General features: G+C 45.7%; 1 protein-coding gene across 1 annotated transcript in view; it reads left to right on the top strand.

Annotated features, from left to right (window-relative positions):
• Positions 1–6,368, top strand: part of LOC127911911 (spidroin-2-like) — a 35,586-nt gene extending 29,218 nt beyond the window's left edge. The window contains exons 2-3 of the mRNA XM_052479960.1: positions 2,066–2,103; positions 5,053–6,368. Coding sequence (XP_052335920.1) covers positions 2,066–2,103; positions 5,053–6,368 — 1,354 coding nt within the window. The remainder of the gene's footprint in view (positions 1–2,065; positions 2,104–5,052) is intronic.
• The last annotated feature ends 11,445 nt before the right edge of the window (positions 6,369–17,813 follow it).

The following is a 17,813-nucleotide window of genomic DNA, read 5'->3' as shown; positions in this document are numbered from 1 at the left end:
GAGAGCTTTTTGATTTTGAATTCTAGGTGTAAAAAAGACAAGTTGAAGTATCTGTCCTATATATAGTATATATAAGAAAGCTCAGTAAATATTGTAGTGTATTTTGGACACATATTTAAGATCTTATTTTTGTTACCAATTACAATTCGTATGTTACACTATGTTACCAATTACAATTCGTATGACATGTTACCTATTACAATTCTTTCAATATGATACAAAATTACAATTCGTACAATGCATTACGAATTTGCTAAATGTATGATGTAATACAAATTCCAATTTATTGTGGAAAACATCAGTGAGATGGCTAGGTGGCTAACGCTAACGCTAGTTAGCCTTGCTACGTTTAGCCTGGTTTTGCTGATAGTGGGGGTCATTCATTGTAGGTTGTAATGTATAGCTTTGAATAGCATGTTTAACTACACTACTATAGTGGGTGCTATAGTGGGTGCTATAGTGGACGCTATTGTGGGTGCTATAGTGGGTACTATAGTGGGTACTATAGTGGGTGCTATAGTGGGTGCTATAGTGGGTACTATAGTGGGTACTATAGTGGGTACTATAGTGGGTACTATAGTGGGTACTATAGTGGGCGCTATAGTGGGTGCTATAGTGGGTGCTATAGTGGGTGCTATAGTGGGTACTATAGTGGGCGCTATATTGGGTGCTATAGTGGGTGCTATAGTGGGTACTATAGTGGGTACTATAGTGGGCGCTATATTGGGTACTATAGTGGGTACTATAGTGGGTACTATAGTGGGCGCTATATTGGGTACTATAGTGGGCGCTATAGTGGGCGCTATAGTGGGTGCTATAGTGGGTGCTATAGTGGGTGCTATAGTGGGTACTATAGTGGGTGCTATAGTGGGCGCTATAGTGGACGCTATAGTGGGCGCTATAGTGGGTACTATAGTGGGCGCTATAGTGGGTGCTATATTGGGTACTATAGTGGGCGCTATAGTGGGTACTATAGTGGGTGCTATAGTGGGTACTATAGTGGGTGCTATAGTGGGTGCTATAGTGGGTACTATAGTGGGTGCTATAGTGGGTACTATAGTGGGTGCTATAGTGGGTACTATAGTGGGTACTATAGTGGGTGCTATAGTGGGTGCTATAGTGGGTGCTATAGTGGGTGCTATAGTGGGTGCTATAGTGGATGCTACAGTGGATGCTATAGTGGACGCTATAGTGGGTGCTATAGTGGACGCTATAGTGGGCGCTATAGTGGGCGCTATAGTGGGCGCTATAGTGGGTGCTATAGTGGGTGCTATAGTGGGTGCTATAGTGGGAGCTATAGTGGGTGCTATAGTAGGCGCTATAGTGGGTGCTATAGTGGGTGCTATACTGGGTGCTATAGTGGGTACTATAGTGGGTGCTATATTGGGTACTATAGTGGGTGCTATATTGGGTACTATAGTGGGTACTATAGTGGGTACTATAGTGGGTGCTATATTGGGTACTATAGTGGGTGCTATATTGGGTACTATAGTGGGTGCTATATTGGGTACTATAGTGGGTACTATAGTGGGTGCTGTATTGGGTACTATAGTGGGTACTATAGTGGGTGCTGTATTGGGTACTATAGTGGGTGCTATAGTGGGTACTATAGTGGGTGCTGTATTGGGTACTATAGTGGGTACTATAGTGGGTGCTGTATTGGGTACTATAGTGGGTACTATAGTGGGTGCTGTATTGGGTACTATAGTGGGTGCTATAGTGGGTACTATAGTGGGTACTATAGTGGGTGCTATAGTGGGTACTATAGTGGGTACTATAGTGGGTGCTATATTGGGTACTATAGTGGGTGCTGTATTGGGTACTATAGTGGGTACTATAGTGGGTGCTGTATTGGGTACTATAGTGGGTGCTATATTGGGTACTATAGTGGGTACTATAGTGGGTACTATAGTGGGTGCTGTATTGGGTACTATAGTGGGTACTATAGTGGGTGCTGTATTGGGTACTATAGTGGGTACTATAGTGGGTGCTGTATTGGGTACAATAGTGGTTGCTATAGTGGACAACTTATTCTCTGACTCTGCTTGCATTGTGACCCTCGCAGCCCCCAATCTGCGGAAGATGTTAACCGCATGAACAAAGGTGAGTCTCTGCCGCTCGTAAGTGAGAGATAGGTGTGTGTGTGTGTGTGTGTGTGTGTGTGTGTGTGTGTGTGTGTGTGTGTGTGTGTGTGTGTGTGTGTGTGTGTGTGTGTGTGTGTGTGTGTGTGTGAGGTGGGTACAGGAGGAATCTCAGCGTGATTAAAGGTCTTCCCGAGGAGTGCACATCTCGCTTCCCAGAATTCCCTGTGACTTTGGCATAAGTGCTCTCTCTCCCTCGCTCTCTCTCTCGCTCTCTCTCCTTTCTCAGTGTCTCTCCCTCTCTCTCTGGCTCTCTCTCCCCCATCACCATCTCTCTCTCTCTCTCTCTCTCTCTCGCTCTCTCTCTTTCCTCACTGCCTCTCCCTCTCTCTCTCTGGCTCTCTCTCCCCCTTACCATCTCTTCTCTCTGTCTCTCTGTCTCTCTGTCTCTCTGTCTCTGTCTCTGTCTCAATTTACGGCCTTTATTGGCATGGGAAATATATGTTTACATTGCCAAAGCAATTGAAATAAATAAACACAACTGAAATTAACAATATAAAATGAACAGTAAACATTACACTCACAGAAGTTCCAAAAGAATAAAGACATTTCAAAAGTCATTATGTCTATATACAGTGTTTTAACGATGTACAAAAGGGAAAATAAATAAATAGAAATATGGGTTGTATTTACATTGGTGTTTGTTCTTCACTGGTTGCCCTTTTCTCGTGGCAACAGGTCACATCTTGCTGCTTTGATGGCACACTGTGGTATTTCACCTAGTAGATATGGGAGTTTATCAAAATTGGATACATTTTCAAATTCTTTGTGGGTCTGTGTAACCTGAGGGAAATATGTCTCTCTAATATGGTCATACATTTGGCAGGAGGTTAGGAAGTGCAGCTCAGTTTCCACTTCATTTTGTGGGCAGTGAGCACATAGCCTGCCTTCTCTTGAGAGCCTTCTCTGGTGGTCTTTCTCAATAGCAAGGCTATGCTCACTGAGTCTGGACATAGTCAAAGCTTTCCTTAATTTTGGGTCAGTCACAGTGGTCAGGTATTCTGCCGCTGTGTACTCTCTGTTTAGGGCCAAATAGCATTCTAGTTTGCTCATTTGTTTTGTCAATTCTTTCCAAAATATCAAGTAATTATCTTTTTGTTTTTTCAAGATTTGGTTGTGTCTAATTGTGTTTCTGTCCTGGGGCCCCAACACCAACTTGCTTAGGGGACTCTTCTCCAGGTCCATCTCTGTGTTGGTGATGGCTTTGTTTTGGAAGGTTTGGGAATCACCTCCCTGTAGGTGGATGTAGAATTGAACAACTATTTTCTGTATTTTGATCATTGGCGAGTAATTCTGCTCTGCAGAACTACACTGAAGATACACTGAAGATATTTTTGCAGAATTCTACAGACAATTTGGTGTTTGTCCCATTTTATGAATTCTTGGTTGGTGAGCGGACCCCAGACCTCACAACCATAAAGGGCAATAACTGATTCAAGTATTTATTGCCAGATCCTAATTGGTATGTTGAATTTATGTTATTTTCGATGGCATAGAAGGCCCTTTTTCCCCTTGTCTCTCAGATCGTTCACAGCTTTGTGGAAGTTACCTGTGGCTCAGATGTTTAGGCTGAGGTATGTATAGTTTGTTGTGTGCTCTAGGGCAACGGTGTCTAGATGGAATTTGTATTTGTGGTCCTGGCAACTGGACCTTTTTTTGGATCACCATTATTTTGGTCTTACTTGGCTTTAGTGTCAGGGCCCAGGTCTGACAGAATCTGTGCATAAGATCTAGGTGCTGCTGTAGGCCCTCCTTGGTGGGGACAGAAGCACCAGATCATCAGCAAACAGTAGACATTTGACTTCAGATTCTAGTAGGGTGAGGCCGGGTGCGCCCTCCTCAGTGTCTCTTCCCTCTGGTTCTCTCTCTCTCCTCATCATATCTCTCTCCCTCTCTTTCTCCTTCACCATATCTCTCTCTCTCTGTCTTTCTTCTCTCTCTCTCCTTCACCATATCTCTCTCTCTTTCTTCTCTCTCTCTCCTCATCATATCTCTCTCTGTCTTTCTTCTCTCTCTCTCCTCATCATCTCTCTCTCTTTCTTTCTCTCTCTCTCCTCATCATATCTCTCTCTGTCTTTCTTCTCTCTCTCTCCTCATCATATCTCTCTCTCTTTCTTCTCTCTCTCTCCTCATCATATCTCTCTCTGTCTGTCTTTCTTCTCTCTCTCTCCTTCACCATATCTCTCTCTCTTTCTTCTCTCTCTCTCCTCATCATATCTCTCTGTCTTTCTTCTCTCTCTCTCCTCATCATATCTCTCTCTTTCTTCTCTCTCTCTCCTTCACCATATCTCTCTCTCTTTCTTCTCTCTCTCTCCTCATCATATCTCTCTCTGTCTTTCTTCTCTCTCTCTCCTCATCATATCTCTCTCTGTCTTTCTTCTCTCTCTCTCCTTCACCATCTCTCTCTCTCTCTCTCTTCTCTCTCTCTCCTCATCATATCTCCCTCTCTTTCTGTCTCTCTCCCTCTCAATTGAATTCAATAAATACTATGAATGGTTGTTGTCATGGATACCAAAGCATATGAAGTTTTACAAAAATTAACAATATATTTTAGCAACACTATGAATAATTATCCAAATCTACTGGGCTTATGTGTGTAGAATGGTGGGAACTGTTGTCTCTTGTATTATAACAGACCAGGACATAGTCTGGAACAAGGTCTACTGTCTCTATTATAACAGACCAGGACATAGTCTGGAACAAGGTCTACTGTCTCTATTATAACAGACCAGGACATAGTCTGGAACAAGGTCTACTGTCTCTATTATAACAGACCAGGACATAGTCTGGAACAAGGTCTACTGTCTCTATTATAACAGACCAGGACATAGTCTGGAACAAGGTCTACTGTCTCTATTATAACAGACCAGGACATAGTCTGGAACAAGGTCTACTGTCTCTATTATAACAGACCTAGGTTCTCTCAGCATTGGTCCTCTCGGTGTAGATTCTCTAGATGTAGGTCCTCTAGGTGTAGGTCCTCTCATCGTGGGTCCTCTAGGTGTAGGTCCTCTGGGTGTAGGTTCTCTAGGTGTAGGTCCTCTCAGCATGGGTTCTCTAGGTGTAGGTCCTCTCATCGTGGGTCCTCTAGGTGTAGGTCCTCTGGGTGTAGGTTCTCTAGGTGTAGGTCCTCTCATCCTGGGTCCTCTAGGTGTAGGTTCTCTAGCTGTAGGTCCTCTAGGTGTAGGTCCTCTAGGTGTAGGTCCTCTCATCCTGGGTCCTCTAGGTGTAGGTCCTCTCATCGTGGGTCCTCTGGGTGTAGGTTCTCTAGGTGTAGGTCCTCTCATCGTGGGTCCTCTAGGTGTAGGTCCTCGAGGGGAAGGTCCTCTCAGCATGGGTTCTCTAGGTGTAGGTCCTCTGGGTGTAGGTTCTCTAGGTGTAGGTCCTCTCATCGTGGTTCCTCTAGGTGTAGGTTCTCTAGGTGTAGGTCCTCTCATCGTGGGTCCTCTAGGTGTAGGTCCTCGAGGGGAAGGTCCTCTCATCGTGGTTCCTCTAGGTGTAGGTCCTCTGGGTGTAGGTTCTCTAGGTGTAGGTCCTCGAGGGGAAGGTCCTCTCATCGTGGTTCCTCTAGGTGTAGGTTCTCTAGGTGTAGGTCCTCTCATCGTGGGTTCTCTAGGTGTAGGTCCTCTGGGTGTAGGTTCTCTAGGTGTAGGTCCTCTCATCGTGGTTCCTCTAGGTGTAGGTTCTCTAGGTGTAGGTCCTCTCATCGTGGTTCCTCTAGGTGTAGGTCCTCTGGGTGTAGGTCCTCTGGGTGTAGGTCCTCTGGGTGTAGGTTCTCTAGGTGTAGGTCCTCTCATCGTGGTTCCTCTAGGTGTAGGTTCTCTAGGTGTAGGTCCTCTCATCGTGGTTCCTCTAGGTGTAGGTCCTCTGGGTGTAGGTTCTCTAGGTGTAGGTCCTCTCAGCATGGGTCCTCTAAGTGTAGGTCCTCTCATCGTGGGTCCTCTAGGTGTAGGTTCTCTAGGTGTAGGTCCTCTCAGCATGGGTCCTCTGGGTGTAGGTCCTCTAGGTGTAGGTCCTCTCATCGTGGGTCCTCTAGGTGTAGGTCCTCTGGGTGTAGGTCCTCTCATCGTGGGTCCTCTAGGTGTAGGTCCTCTCATCGTGGGTCCTCTAGGTGTAGGTCCTCTCAGCATGGGTCCTCTAGGTGTAGATTCTCTAGGTGTAGGTCCTCTGGGTGTAGGTCCTCTCAGCATGGGTCCTCTAGGTGTAGGTCCTCTGGGTGTAGGCTAGGTGGTCAGGAGGTCTAGGAGGTTGTCTTGCTTGGTCTGGGTGGGGTGTCCGTGGCTCTGTTACTCCTGTGAGGTGCTGGGTTTGCGGTCGAGGGTGATGTCTTTCAGGGTCCTTGCAAATGTAGGTACTGTTGCTTTATATAGGTGCACCTGGTCATAAAGGCTGTTTGTGTCCAGGGTGGCGTGGTGGGCCAGGTAAACACTTGGTTTCTAGGCACCGTCCCAGATAATGCTTGCCTTTACCCGCTGTATGATGGCAGGGTGGAGATAACCACTCGTGCTTTGGGGAAAGTGAAAGAAGCTTTTTCAATCACTCCCTTGAGTGCTTTGTCCACCCTTTACTGCAGTGCTCTGAGATCATTTGTGCCTGTGTGAATTAGGATGTGGCTGGGGGACCCTAGTTGGTCCTCAGATATCAGATCTAGGGTGCACTGTGTGTTTGGACACCAGAGTTTAGCCACTATGTGTGTTTGGACACCAGAGTTTAGCCACTGTGTGTTTGGACACCAGAGTTTAACCACTGTGTGTTTGGACAGCAGAGTTTAGCCACTGTGTGTTTGGACAGCAGAGTTTAGCCACTGTGTGTTTGGACACCAGAGTTTAACCACTGTGTGTTTGGACAGCAGAGTTTAACCACTGTGTGTTTGGACAGCAGAGTTTAGCCACTGTGTGTTTGGACACCAGAGTTTAACCACTGTGTGTTTGGACAGCAGAGTTTAGCCACTGTGTGTTTGGACACCAGAGTTTAACCACTGTGTGTTTGGACAGCAGAGTTTAACCACTGTGTGTTTGGACAGCAGAGTTTAGCCACTGTGTGTTTGGACAGCAGAGTTTAGCCACTGTGTGTTTGGACACCAGAGTTTAACCACTGTGTGTTTGGACAGCAGAGTTTAACCACTATGTGTGTTTGGACACCAGAGTTTAACCACTATGTGTGTTTGGACACCAGAGTTTAACCACTATGTGTGTTTGGACACCAGAGTTTAACCACTATGTGTGTTTGGACACCAGAGTTTAACCACTATGTGTGTTTGGACACCAGAGTTTAACCACTATGTGTGTTTGGACACCAGAGTTTAGCCACTGTGTGTTTGGACACCAGAGTTTAACCACTGTGTGTTTGGACACCAGAGTTTAACCACTATGTGTGTTTGGACACCAGAGTTTAACCACTATGTGTGTTTGGACATCAGAGTTTAGCCACTGTGTGTTTGGACACCAGAGTTTAACCACTGTGTGTTTGGACACCAGAGTTTAGCCACTGTGTGTTTGGACACCAGAGTTTAGCCACTGTGTGTTTGGACACCAGAGTTTAACCACTGTGTGTTTGGACAGCAGAGTTTAACCACTATGTGTGTTTGGACACCAGAGTTTAACCACTATGTGTGTTTGGACAGCAGAGTTTAGCCACTGTGTGTTTGGACACCAGAGTTTAACCACTATGTGTTTGGACACCAGAGTTTAACCACTATGTGTGTTTGGACACCAGAGTTTAACCACTATGTGTGTTTGGACACCAGAGTTTAGCCACTGTGTGTTTGGACACCAGAGTTTAACCACTGTGTGTTTGGACAGCAGAGTTTAACCACTATGTGTGTTTGGACACCAGAGTTTAACCACTATGTGTGTTTGGACAGCAGAGTTTAGCCACTGTGTGTTTGGACACCAGAGTTTAACCACTGTGTGTTTGGACACCAGAGTTTAACCACTATGTGTGTTTGGACAGCAGAGTTTAGCCACTGTGTGTTTGGACACCAGAGTTTAACCACTGTGTGTTTGGACAGCAGAGTTTAACCACTGTGTGTTTGGACAGCAGAGTTTAGCCACTGTGTGTTTGGACAGCAGAGTTTAGCCACTGTGTGTTTGGACACCAGAGTTTAACCACTGTGTGTTTGGACAGCAGAGTTTAACCACTATGTGTGTTTGGACACCAGAGTTTAACCACTATGTGTGTTTGGACACCAGAGTTTAGCCACTGTGTGTTTGGACACCAGAGTTTAACCACTGTGTGTTTGGACACCAGAGTTTAACCACTATGTGTGTTTGGACACCAGAGTTTAACCACTATGTGTGTTTGGACACCAGAGTTTAGCCACTGTGTGTTTGGACACCAGAGTTTAACCACTGTGTGTTTGGACACCAGAGTTTAACCACTATGTGTGTTTGGACACCAGAGTTTAGCCACTGTGTGTTTGGACACCAGAGTTTAACCACTGTGTGTTTGGACACCAGAGTTTAACCACTATGTGTGTTTGGACACCAGAGTTTAACCACTATGTGTGTTTGGACACCAGAGTTTAGCCACTGTGTGTTTGGACACCAGAGTTTAACCACTATGTGTGTTTGGACACCAGAGTTTAACCACTGTGTGTTTGGACACCAGAGTTTAACCACTGTGTGTTTGGACACCAGAGTTTAACCACTATGTGTTTGGACACCAGAGTTTAACCACTATGTGTGTTTGGACACCAGAGTTTAACCACTGTGTGTTTGGACACCAGAGTTTAACCACTATGTGTGTTTGGACACCAGAGTTTAACCACTATGTGTGTTTGGACACCAGAGTTTAACCACTAATAATAATAATAAATAATAATATGCCATTTAGCAGACGCTTTTATCCAAAGGGACTTACAGTCATGTGTGCATACATTCTACGTATGGGTGGTCCCGGGAATCGAACCCACTACCCTGGCGTTACAAGCGCCATGCTCTACCAACTGACACTATGTGTGTTTGGACACCTTTTCTTGTTTTTCTTTCATAATCGAGGCAATAAGAAGTACAGTTTGTGGCTTTGTATGTCCCCGGTGTTGAGGTGCTTTCATGTGGGCTGCTAGGAGGAGGTGGGGCCTGTTGCTTCTGATGGTTCTTCATCTGTTCTGCTGTGGCTTTGAAGCTGTGGTCAGGATCTGTGGTGGACTGTTCTGCTGTGGCTTTGAAGCTGTGGTCAGGATCTGTGGTGGACTGTTCTGCTGTGGCTTTGAAGCTGTGGTCAGTGTCTGTGGTGGACTGTTCTGCTGTGGCTTTGAAGCTGTGGTCAGGATCTGTGGTGGACTGTTCTGCTGTGGCTTTGAAGCTGTGGTCAGGATCTGTGGTGGACTGTTCTGCTGTGGCTTTGAAGCTGTGGTCAGGATCTGTGGTGGACTGTTCTGCTGTGGCTTTGAAGCTGTGGTCAGGATATGGGGTGGACTGTTCTGCTGTGGCTTTGAAGCTGTGGTCAGGATATGGGGTGGACTGTTCTGCTGTGGCTTTGAAGCTGTGGTCAGGATCTGTGGTGGACTGTTCTGCTGTGGCTTTGAAGCTGTGGTCAGGATCTGTGGTGGACTGTTCTGCTGTGGCTTTGAAGCTGTGGTCAGGATCTGTGGTGGACTGTTCTGCTGTGGCTTTGAAGCTGTGGTCAGGATATGGGGTGGACTGTTCTGCTGTGGCTTTGAAGCTGTGGTCAGGATCTGTGGTGGACTGTTCTGCTGTGGCTTTGAAGCTGTGGTCAGGATCTGTGGTGGACTGTTCTGCTGTGGCTTTGAAGCTGTGGTCAGGATCTGTGGTGGACTGTTCTGCTGTGGCTTTGAAGCTGTGGTCAGGATATGGGGTGGACTGTTCTGCTGTCTTCTCTGAGGGAGTGGCCAACTCTTTCATGGGTTTCTCTCTGTCAAACAGATCTTGCCAAGATAGCGAGTCGAGTTACACCACTCGGAATACTATAAGTTACGTGTCCAAGTGTGCAATTATCACTGTAAGAGACTGAGTCATACCGTAGCTAATACCTTGTGATTAATGTACTAGCATTACATTATTGAAGTAACCTTAGCTCAGATCTGCACATTTAGAGGCCAAGCATCTATGCCATTTTAATGTGAATAATCATTCACAAAATAATAATTCTAAGAATATTACTCAGAATTACAGTACCAGTCAAAAGTTTGAACACACCTTCTCATTCAAGGGGTTTTCATTATTTTTTACTATTTTCTACATTGTAGAATAATAGTGAAGACATCAAAACTATGAAATAACACATATGGAATCATGTAGTAACAATGTTAAACAAATCAAAATGTATTTTAGATTTGAGTTTCTTCAAAGTTAGTCAAAAACAATATTTGAAAATGTAGCTAGCTAAACTATCTTACCCGTGGTCTGAAATCGGAGTACATAGTAGCCTGAGCAAATTTACCAGCTCTCTATCAACAGCTGTCGCAGTGACATTCTATTGAAATGGATACTTGCTTAGTGGATGGAGTCTTTTGTTAAGACATGTAGCTAGCTAGCTGAACATTGAACCATAACCCCAACTCTTGACGTTACTACCCTCCATGAATCTGCACATTCAATGTTAGCTAGCTAACATTAGGCTATAACTAGCCAAGCTATCTAACAGTACACTCTAACTTGAAATGAAAATGACTTTGTCGAAATTAGAAATATCTAAAAATGTAGCTTGCTAGACTATCTTACCCACATACATCACGGTTGGACTCTTCTCCTTGTCATGGATACCACGGTTGCCCTTAGTTTGAAGATGTAATCCAGAGACAGGTGTTTTTTTTTCCATCTCTAGCTATCATACTCAAATTCCACTGATTTCAAAATGGGGTCCTCTAGAAAGTGCAGAGCAACCCCTAAGCACTTCTACTAAGCAATATACATATTTTATGTACTCTGGACCTAGTTTTGTCCAATTGCATAAATGTTGTGGATATTTATGTTTTTCCTCATAATCCTCGACTATCGGACCACCATTTTATGATGTTTAAAAGCAGTGTTTGACTGAATTACCTACACATACTAACCAGCTCAAATGGACAGAAGTGGGCTATATGGCAGACCAATCCAAAATCATCTCTCGGCATGTCCAGCCCACTCATTATCTCAGCCAATCATGGCCAGCAGGAAGGTTACTGACTTTTTCTGTAGCTAAACCAACTAGGCTCGTAATGTAAGTTTTATTCGTATTTACAGATGGCAGGTTTGTTATTAAGGCACATGAAAGTTCAATTGCTCCAGAAGGCATTTCTGCCCAAAATTCACATTGAATAAAAGCAGAGACTCAGAGAGCTACAACATCATACACTGCATTTGAGGAACAAATGGGAAAGTAATGCTGCTTTGAAAGTTGATAAACTTGGGGTGGCAGGGTAGCCTAGTGGTTAGAGTGCTAGACTAGTAACCGGAAGGTTGCAAGTTCAAACCCCTTAGCTGACAAGGTACAAATCTGTCATTCTATCCCTAAACAGGCAGTTAACCCACTAGGCTGTCATTGAAAATAAGAATTTGTTCTTAACTGACTTGCCTGGTTAAATAAAGGTAAAAAAAACTTGTAACTTCACTTTTGAGAAAATGGTCTTTGAATGTTTTGGTACCTACTGGAGAGGTCTTCTTTGTCTACACCCATTCAGCATTGTTCATACCCTCTCAAAAGAAACACTTTTTTTTTAAACATTAAAAAGATTACGTTCAAATGCTTCTCCTGTGAATTAGTGACCCCGCGGCATTACGCCTAGTTTCCTGAAACGGGTCACATTTGATGACGCACCGTTGTTTGTGAAAGACTAGGAAAAGCATTTCAAATAGCAACCGTGTGAAAGTACGTACATCATCACAGTACAGTATCATATTCCGTAATGTATGACAAATACAAGCCACAAAATAAATGTCTCGTGACAAGCTGTGAATCAAGTTATCGTAGTTATTCCATCAAGTGCCTAATCGAAACAGAGGACAAGTTAAGCCGGGTGTTTAACGACGCGATTTTGTCCCCAATTTGGCAGTCCTAGACGCGTTTTTGAGAACGGAGACAAAATCCACCTTGTTGTTGCCTACTCGGAGCGAGCAGCCGTTAGCGACACTTTTTGAGCGGGTCGGTGCTACCAACCCCATCCCAGACGTCCCCAACAAGACCTAGCCGGAGAAGAAGCAAGACTCTGGAGATATGACTGATACTAGTGTGCGTTTGTACTTGCCTTTAACCAAAGCCAAACAATGCAGTTTTAAGTAAATTAAGAGTTAAGAGTTAAGAAGATATTTACTAAATAAAATAGTGCTCTATAGCTGAATGGGCTCTGAGGCTGAGGAATGAGCTGGGTGTGTGACTGTGTGTAAATCGTGTGTGACTGTGTATATATGGTGTGTGACTGTGTGTAAATGGTATGTGACTGTGTGTGTATTAAGTGTTAGTTTAACCTTTATTTAGTATGAAGAAATTCTTATTTACAACGACGGCTGAGGAACAGTGGGTTAACTGGTCTAGGAACAGTGGGGTTAACTGGTCTAGGAACAGTGGGGTTAACTGGTCTAGGAACAGTGGGTTAACTGGTCTAGGAACAGTGGGTTAAATGGTCTAGGAACAGTGGGTTAAATGGTCTAGGAACAGTGGGTTAACTGCCTCGTTCAGGGGAACAGTGGGGTTAACTGCCTCGTTCAGGGGAACAGTGGGGTTAACTGCCTTGTTCAGGGGAACAGTGGGGTTAACTGCCTTGTTCAGGGGGCAGATCGACAGATTTTTACCTTGTCAGCTCGGCAATTCGATTTAGCAACCTTTCGGTTACTGGCCCAACGCTCTAACCACTAGGCTACCTGCTGGTTACTAGTCCAACACTCTAACCACTAGGCAACCTGCTGGTTACTAGTCCAACACTCTAACCACTAGGCTACCTGCTGGTTACTAGTCCAACACTCTAACCACTAGGCTACCTGCTGGTTACTAGTCCAACACTCTAACCACTAGGCTACCTGCTGGTTACTAGTCCAACACTCACACCAGATAGGAGAAACATCACACCAGATAGGAGAAACATCACACCAGAGAGGAAACATCACACCAGATAGGAGAAACATCACACCAGAGAGGAGAAACATCACACCAGATAGGAGAAACATCACACCAGATAGGAGAAACATCACACCAGGGAGGAAACATCACACCAGGTAGGAGAAACATCACACCAGATAGGAGAAACATCACACCAGATAGGAAACATCACACCAGAGAGGAGAAACATCACACCAGAGAGGAGAAACATCACACCAGGGAGGAAACATCACACCAGAGAGGAAACATCACACCAGATAGGAGAAACATCACACCAGAGAGGAAACATCACACCAGAGAGGAAACATCACACCAGATAGGAGAAACATCACACCAGATAGGAGAAACATCACACCAGATAGGAGAAACATCACACCAGAGAGGAAACATCACACCAGATAGGAGAAACATCACACCAGATAGGAAACATCACACCAGAGAGGAGAAACATCACACCAGATAGGAGAAACATCACACCAGATAGGAGAAACATCACACCAGAGAGGAGAAACATCACACCAGAGAGGAGAAACATCACACCAGAGAGGAAACATCACACCAGAGAGGAAACATCACACCAGAGAGGAAACATCACACCAGAGAGGAAACATCACACCAGAGAGGAAACATCACACCAGATAGGAGAAACATCACACCAGAGAGGAAACATCACACCAGATAGGAGAAACATCACACCAGAGAGGAGAAACATCACACCAGATAGGAGAAACATCACACCAGATAGGAGAAACATCACACCAGATAGGAGAAACATCACACCAGATAGGAGAAACATCACACCAGATAGGAGAAACATCACACCAGATAGGAGAAACATCACACCAGATAGGAGAAACATCACACCAGAGAGGAGAAACATCACACCAGACATCACATGCTCTGAGAGACAGACGCTCTAGGGGACAGACGCTCTAGGGGACAGACACTCTAGGAGACAGACGCTCTAGGGGACAGACACTCTAGGGGACAGACGCTCTAGGGGACAGACGCTCTAGGGGACAGACGCTCTAGGGGACAGACGCTCTGAGGGACAGACGCTCTAGGGGACAGACGCTCTAGGGGACAGACGCTCTAGGGGACAGACGCTCTAGGGGACAGACGCTCTAGGGGACAGACGCTCTGAGGGACAGACGCTCTGAGGGACAGACGCTCTGAGGGACAGACGATGTGAGGGACAGACGCTCTATGCGAAAGACTCTCTGTCTAGGGGACAGATGCTCTAGGGGACAAAAACTCTGTCTAGGGGACAGACGCTCTGGGGGACAGACGCTCTGGGGGACAGACGCTCTGGGCGACAGATGCTCTGAGGGACAGACGCTCTGAGGGACAGACGCTCTAGGGGACAGACGCTCTAGGGGACAGATGCTCTAGGTTACAGACGCTCTAGGTGACAGACGCTCTAGGGGACAGATGCTCTAGGTGACAGACGCTCTAGGGGACAGACGCTCGAGGGGACAGACGCTCTAGGGGACAGACGCTCTAGGGGACAGACGCTCTGAGGGACAGACGCTCTGAGGGACAGACGCTCTGAGGGACAGACGCTCTGAGGGACAGACGCTCTGAGGGACAGACGCTCTAGGGGACAGACGCTCTAGGTTACAGATGCTCTAGGTTACAGACGCTCTAGGGGACAGACGCTCTAGGGGACAGATGCTCTAGGTTACAGACGCTCTAGGGGACAGATGCTAGTTATGTTTTGACTGGGTATCCATGTTGAAATTCAGAATTTCATTTGTGATAAAAATGCAATTTTTTAGATGACTAGCTTCCTGAGAACAGTAGACAGTTGAAATAGGAAATAGAACAAAAGCCACGCGGTTCTCTGCTTTAATATAATATGTTTGTTGATCCAATCTTTTCTCATTTCATCCCAAGGGGCATAGGAGGGCCATTAGAGCTGGCACAAAATGTCTGTGCTTGTGTATCTCAAAGCCCCTTACATTACCTTGAGTACCTGCAGCAAAAAAGCATTTTATCCCAACCAGCGAGAGCTGAACACGGATGGAGAGAGAGACTTAAAGAGATGTGCCTCGGAGGGAAATGTTTGAAATCCACTCAAACATACTCTGATAGATTATAGGACAAACGTGCCAACTGCCAACCATCTCTGCTCTGTCACCTAATACAGTATATAGAGGAGGCAAGGATGGACCAGCCAGCCAGTCATCCAGTTAGCCAGTTAGCCAGCCAGCCAGTCAGCCAGTCAGTCATCCAGTCATCTAGTCAGCCAGTCAGCCAGTCATCTAGTCAGCCAGCCAGTCAATCAGCCAGTCAGCCAGTCATCTAGTCATCTAGTCTGCCAGTCAGCCAGCCAGTCAATCAGCCAGTCAGCCAGTCATCCAGTCATCTAGTCAGCCAGTCAGCCAGCCAGTCAATCAGTCAGTCAGCCAGTCATCCAGTCATCTAGTCAGCCAGCCAGTCAATCAGCCAGTCAGCCAGTCATCTAGTCATCTAGTCAGCCAGCCAGTCAATCAGCCAGTCAGCCAGTCATCTAGTCATCTAGTCAGCCAGTCAATCAGTCAGCCAGTCAGCCAGTCATCTAGTCATCTAGTCAGCCAGTCAGCCAGCCAGTCAATCAGCCAGTCATCCAGTCATCTAGTCAGCCAGTCAGCCAGCCAGTCAATCAGCCAGTCAGCCAGTCATCCAGTCATCTAGTCAGCCAGTCAGCCAGCCAGTCAATCAGTCAGTCAGCCAGTCATCCAGTCATCTAGTCAGCCAGTCAGCCAGCCAGTCAATCAGCCAGTCAGCCAGTCAGCCAGTCAATCAACCAGTCAGCCAGTCATCCAGTCAGCCAGCCAGCCAGTCAGCCAGCCAGTCAGCCAGTCAGCCAGTCACCCAGTCAGTCAATCAGCCAGTCATCCAGTCAGCCAGTCAGCCAGTCATCTAGCCAGCCAGTCAATCAGTCAGCCAGTCAATCAGTCAGCCAGTCAGCCAGTTAGCCAGCCAGCCAATCAGCCAGTCATCCGGTCAACCAGTCATTCATGCTGCTCTGTCACTTAACACAGTACATACAGGAAATGAAGGCAGCAGGTAGCCTAGCGGTTAAGAGTGTTGGGTCAGTCACATAAATGTTGCCGGTTCGAATCCCTGAACCGGCAAAGTGGAAAAATCTGCCGTTCTGCCCTTGAGCTAACCCCCAAACAACAACTGTTCCCCCGTGTGCTGATGATGTCAATTAAGGCAGACCCCTCTCTGATTGAGGGATTGGGTTAAATGCGGAAAACACATTTCGGTTGAATGCAGTCAGTTGTGCAACTGACTAGGTACCCCCTTTCCCCTAAAAATTGACCAATAAACCAGTCGGTCACCAGGCAAGGCATCTGCAATAGGACTCTAGTGACCCCTATTGGTTCAGGTGAGAACTGCACCCTCCACCCACCACCAACAGCCCACCCACATCTCTCGCAAAGGTGAGCAATTTGCTAATGAACAAACATGCCGACAAATTGCTATTCTCCTCTCTACGTGCCACACTTTATTTTCTTTAATTATACAGTTTATTAGTTTTCTCGGTTCAGTAGTTGTGAAAGCTTTCTGCCTGTCCATCCAGACGCAATGTGAAATGTCAAGAACAACCAAAATCTAATCAAGGAACTCAATTCCATTAAATAACAAGCAGAGGAGTATTTTGGTTCCTTTAATAAGGAAGTGTGTGTGTGTGTGTGTGTGTGTGTGTGTGTGTGTGTGTGTGTGTGTGTGTGTGTGTGTGTGTGTGTGTGTGTGTGTGTGTGTGTGTGTGTGTGTGTACTGTGTGGGGGTCGTTGCTATGTATGTTGTGTCTTTAATGGTATGAGGACGCATTCACTTTGTTGTAGCTAATTATGGATTAGTAACTTACTACCTCGGCCCGGTAGGACGCAGAGCTAATTGCATGCTACAGAATTATTGGAAATGTGACAAAAAAAACAATCTACAGGACTACAACATGCACACAAATGGAGAATGTTGGTGATTGTTTGTTTTTGTCATTATTATTATTGCTCCCTTTTTATTTATGCAGGTAAATCAATTACGAAAACAAATTCTTATTTACAATGACGACCTGTCTGTCACCTTGGATTAATTTAGATGGCATTATTTGTTTCAAACGGCTAAGTGGGAGATTTTGATATGCATTGTTATGTGGAAGTGGTAGATTGGGCTCATAGGTCTATTGGCTCATAATTTGATAGACTAGATTATTATGATCAATAACCTAACTAGATTACTCACTCACTTCCAATGCCGGTTTAGCTGACAGAGTCACTCTGTTAAATAACCCACACAGCTCACAGCGAACACAAAGGATATTGCAAATGGTTTTCAACGTGTGAACAGATCTGAACAGACCCTCCTCTATACAGACATTACAGATGATGGTGGTGATGGTGGTGGTGGGGATGATGGTGATGGTGGGGATGATGGGGATGATGGTGGTGATGGTGGTGGTGGGGATGATGGGGATGATGGTGGTGATGGTGGTGGTGGGGATGATGGGGATGGTGGTGGTGGGGATGATAGTGATGGTGGGGATGATGGGGATGATGGTGGTGGGGATGATAGTGATGGTGGGGATGATGGGGATGATGGTGGTGGTGGTGATGATGATGATGGTGGTGGGGATGATGATGATGG

Source organism: Oncorhynchus keta, chromosome 25 (genome assembly GCF_023373465.1).
Source record: "Oncorhynchus keta strain PuntledgeMale-10-30-2019 chromosome 25, Oket_V2, whole genome shotgun sequence".
Lineage (NCBI taxonomy): Eukaryota > Metazoa > Chordata > Actinopteri > Salmoniformes > Salmonidae > Oncorhynchus > Oncorhynchus keta.
The sequence above is the reverse complement of the archived record's forward strand: the minus strand, read 5'-3'. Positions and strand labels throughout refer to the sequence as shown.